Source organism: Mustela nigripes, chromosome 2, assembly GCF_022355385.1.
Source record: "Mustela nigripes isolate SB6536 chromosome 2, MUSNIG.SB6536, whole genome shotgun sequence".
In the NCBI taxonomy this organism is placed as follows: domain Eukaryota; kingdom Metazoa; phylum Chordata; class Mammalia; order Carnivora; family Mustelidae; genus Mustela; species Mustela nigripes.
In genome coordinates this window covers 205,259,110-205,263,188 of record NC_081558.1, presented here as the reverse complement: position 1 = coordinate 205,263,188, position 4,079 = coordinate 205,259,110, and the positions used below count along the sequence as shown (strand labels likewise).

Sequence of the window (4,079 nt, the reverse complement as noted above, 5' to 3'; positions counted from 1 at the left end):
ATGTCTTGCCACAACTGCCCTGTGACCTACAGCTTGGGATCCCTCAGAAATCCCTGCCATATTCCTCTCAGCTCCTCCATTGCCCTCTGCTCTCCAGGTGTGAGCTGTGGTGATGTCCTCTGCTTGCCTAGTAACTGTCAAGACCATCTCCGGCCTCTGGACAACTGTCAAGAGAGTTGCAGCGAACCAAGTAACTGCCAGCCAGCCCACTGTGAGCCCAGCAACTATGAAACATCCTGCTGCCCTCCTACTACGTACTACGTGTCCAGACCCTGCCAAGGAACCACTTTTCTTCCTGCTGCTTCTTACATCTCTGGTTCCTGCCTCCCCGTATCCTGTAGACCTCTGAGCTATGTGTCCAGCAGCAGCCGACCCCTGAGCCTCCTCACTTACGGATGCCGCCCCTTGGGTTGTTTGCCCTGTGGTCCTCAACCACTGAGTATGGTGCCTAGCAGCCTCAGACCTCTGCGTCCTGTCTTCACTGGATGCCAGCCTCTGAGCCATGTGTTCAGTACGTGCCCTGGATCTTGCTCTGCGCTGGGAGGCCGGTAGCTTCCTTGTTCCAGTCAATAATCCCGCCAAGGATTCAGGACAAAAATTCAAAGTCTATGGACTTGTGCTTTTTTCCTAGTAGTGCCTTTTCTTGCTCTTACTCTGTCTGATGTAATTCAAGCTGCTCCCTTCCTATTGTTATCTCTTTTTTATCTCTCCTTGGCATAAAACTTTTTGATTTACCATGCTCTTCAGTGTCACTCAGGTGTGGAAAGAATTGATTTGATCCATGCTACAATAAATGGGATTAAGTCAAAATTAAGAATCTGGGTCTTCATTTTGTCTTTCATTATTTCATGTGAACACAGGTATTACCAACCTCAACTGCTTGCAAGATAAGTGAATAGGACATGGGAGATGCAGCCGTATGTCCTTATCTCACAGTAGCATAATAGCTCGATGGTTTATTCCTTACACTTCTTTCTAGATCTCTGATCCTAGTTATTTAAGAGACCTAAAAAGCCCTTGGTGGAAGTGACTTTGAGAAGGCAAGATGAGGAACATTTTCCTTATCTCTCTCATCCAGTGAACATACTTCCACCAAAATCCCCTTTTCTTTCCTTCTTTCTTTCTCTTTTTTTTTTTGTAATTTTATCATTTTTTTTCAGTGTTCCAAGATTCATTGTTTATGCACAAGACCCAGTGCTCTGTACAATACGTCCTTAATGACCACCACTCAACCCCCCAACCCCCTCCCCTCTAAAACCCTCAGTTTGTTTCTCAGAGTCCACAGTCTCATGGTTTGTCTCCCCCTCCGATTTCTCCCAACTCACTTCTTCTCTTCATCTCCCCATGTCCTCTGTGTTATTCCTTATGCTCCACAAGTAAGTGAAATCATATGATAATTGACTCTGCTTGACTTATTTCACTCAGCATAATCTCCTCCAGTCCCATCCATATTGATATAAAAGTTGGGTATTCATTATTTCTGCTGGAGGCATAATACTCCATTGTATATATGGACCACATATTTATCCATTCATCTGTTGAAGGGCATCTTGGCTCTTTCTACAGTTTGGTGACTGTGGCCATTGCTGCTATGAACATTGGGGTATAGATGACCCTTCTGTTCACTACACCTGTATCTTAGGAGTAAACACCCAGTAGTGCAATTGCAGGGTCATAGGGTAGCTCTATTTTTAATTTCTTAAGGAATCTCCACACCGTTTTCTGCCCCAAGTTGCATTCCTATCAACAAGTGCCTGCCCCAACTTTCATTCCCATCAACAGTGTAAGAGGTTTCCCCTTTCTCCACATCCTCTCCAACACATGTTGTTTCCTGTCTTGTTAATTTTGGCCACTGAATACTGGTGTACGGTGGTATTGCAGACTGAGCCATGTTTCCCTCCTGTGTAAGCTTCTGATGACTTCCCATGCTCTATTCCTGTATAATAAAAATAAAAATCCCTGACCATGACATCTGTTTTCCATCATTTTCTTCCTCTCTCCCACCTCTCCAGGTTCATCCCCGTCACAATGTTGCCAACACTAAGTACCTGCAATTCTGACTTACATGTAAACATGTAGGTCCTTGAACATTTGGCATTTTATAATTATCTACCCTTTGCATCTGTCATCATTGAGGTTCAGCATACAACTTCTGATCAACTTACCTTTAAAACTTGTCCTCAGTTTTAAAAACATAGTCCAACTTCATTTAGCAATTACAGATTTATTCAGCAACTATTTTATTCCCTATGTCTTAAACCATGTTGTGCCAGACACAGATACAAAGCTAGACAGGATCAACCCAAACTATTTCCATATTTATCAGCACCCACATACTCTGGGATATATCTATATTAAGTATACAATTTTCCCTCACTCAATGTGAAATGTGTAGGGATATATATTTTCCAAATTAAAATAAAACTAAACTGTAAAGTCATGATGTTAACACTTCTGAAGAACTGAAGTATCTAGAAATTGTCAGCATGCAAGAAAGACAATGATCTCCAGGAGCTGACTAGTAGTTGTTTCCTTTAGAGAAGGCATATGTATGCCTCTGGTTCTCAGAATCCATCTTTCCTTGTAGGCTTTCTGACACTGAAGTAGAATACTGGTTCCTCCTATATTCATGTTCATGCTGCTGTTGTGAAATCCATTCTAGTTCATGCTTTTATCTCACTTGCCTGTATCTCCTAGATGTTTTGAATTTGTGACATCTGCACCATTTATACACATATTTAAAGATTTTACTTGTTTGTCAGAGAAAGATAGAGCACAAGCAGGGGATGTGCCAGGCAGAGGGAGGGAGAGAAGCAAGCTCTCTGCTGAGCAAGGAGCCTAATGCCAGACTCCATCCCAGGACCCTGGGATCCTGACCTGAGCTGAAGGCAGTTGCTTAACTGACCGAGCGACCCAGGTGCCCTTCTGCACTCTATATTCTGAGTCTTTCATAACCCTTTCCTCACCCCTTACCCTGAAGAGTAAATTACACTGTGACTTACCCTTCTTTTATCTCAGACATATTGCTGATTTTATTGTTGATGCTGTTGGAGTGTTTATTTTAAAAGTAATTTTAAGTGGAATTGTATTTGAAATTTAACATACTAATTTGTGCACAAATCATTGTTCCACAGAGGAAGCCATTCTACTGACTTCTAACCCATATATTAATTTCACCTGCTCTTGAACTTTGAAATGAAATTATACAGTATCTAGCCATTTATTTCTGGGTTCTTTTATTAAATACTATGTTTATGAGATTCTTCCATGTGGTTTTATATATAACAGTAGTCTGCTTATTTTTCTTGATATATAATTGTTCAAGGTGGTAAAACACCAAAATTTATTTAACCATTTGGCCATTGATGATCATATGGGTTGTTTCCAGTTTAGATTAGGAAAAACGTACAGAATACTTTTTTATTCTTGTACCTATCTTTTACTATATATATGGAGGTATTTCTGTTGGGTAATATGTTTAGGAGTGGAATTGATCAATTGTATGGGATGTGCCCATTCAGCTTTATTCTATGCCATGACAAGGTAATGCCCTACAGTCATACCAATACTGACATCCACTAACTGAATATGAGAATTTCATTTGTTCTGCATCCTCATCAACATTTGCAATTGTTAGTATTTTTATGTTTAGCTATTCAAGGGACTATATAGCTATGAAAAATGTTGGTTTTATTCAGAATTTGAAATTCTCCTGATGACTCATCAGACTGAGAACATTTTTTCATGCTTCTTTATCTTTTTTTTTTTTTGTAAAGTAACCATTCATGTCCTTTGCTGATTTTTTTTTTTTAAGATTTTTATTTATTTATTTGTCAGACAGAGAGAGATCACAAGTAGGCAGAGAGGCAGGCAGAGAGCCCAATGCGGGGCTCAATCCCAGGACCCCGAGATCATGACCTATGCCGAAGGCAGAGGCTTAAACCACTGAGCCACCTAGGCGCCCCCTTTGCTGATGTTTTTAATCAACACGTCTGTTTTCAGAATGGAAAGTTTCTTTATGTAGTGTCTATATTAGTTCTTTTTTGGGTAGATATAGTTTGAATATCTTCTTCCACATC

The 4,079-nt window shown here is 40.5% G+C and overlaps 1 protein-coding gene across 1 annotated transcript; it reads left to right on the top strand.

Annotated features, from left to right (window-relative positions):
- LOC132010297 (keratin-associated protein 26-1) lies at window positions 1-552 on the top strand. Its single transcript, XM_059388195.1, has one exon. It carries the CDS (start codon window positions 1-3, stop codon window positions 550-552), a length of 552 nt encoding a protein of 183 aa, XP_059244178.1.
- Window positions 553-4,079: the final 3,527 nt, after the last annotated feature.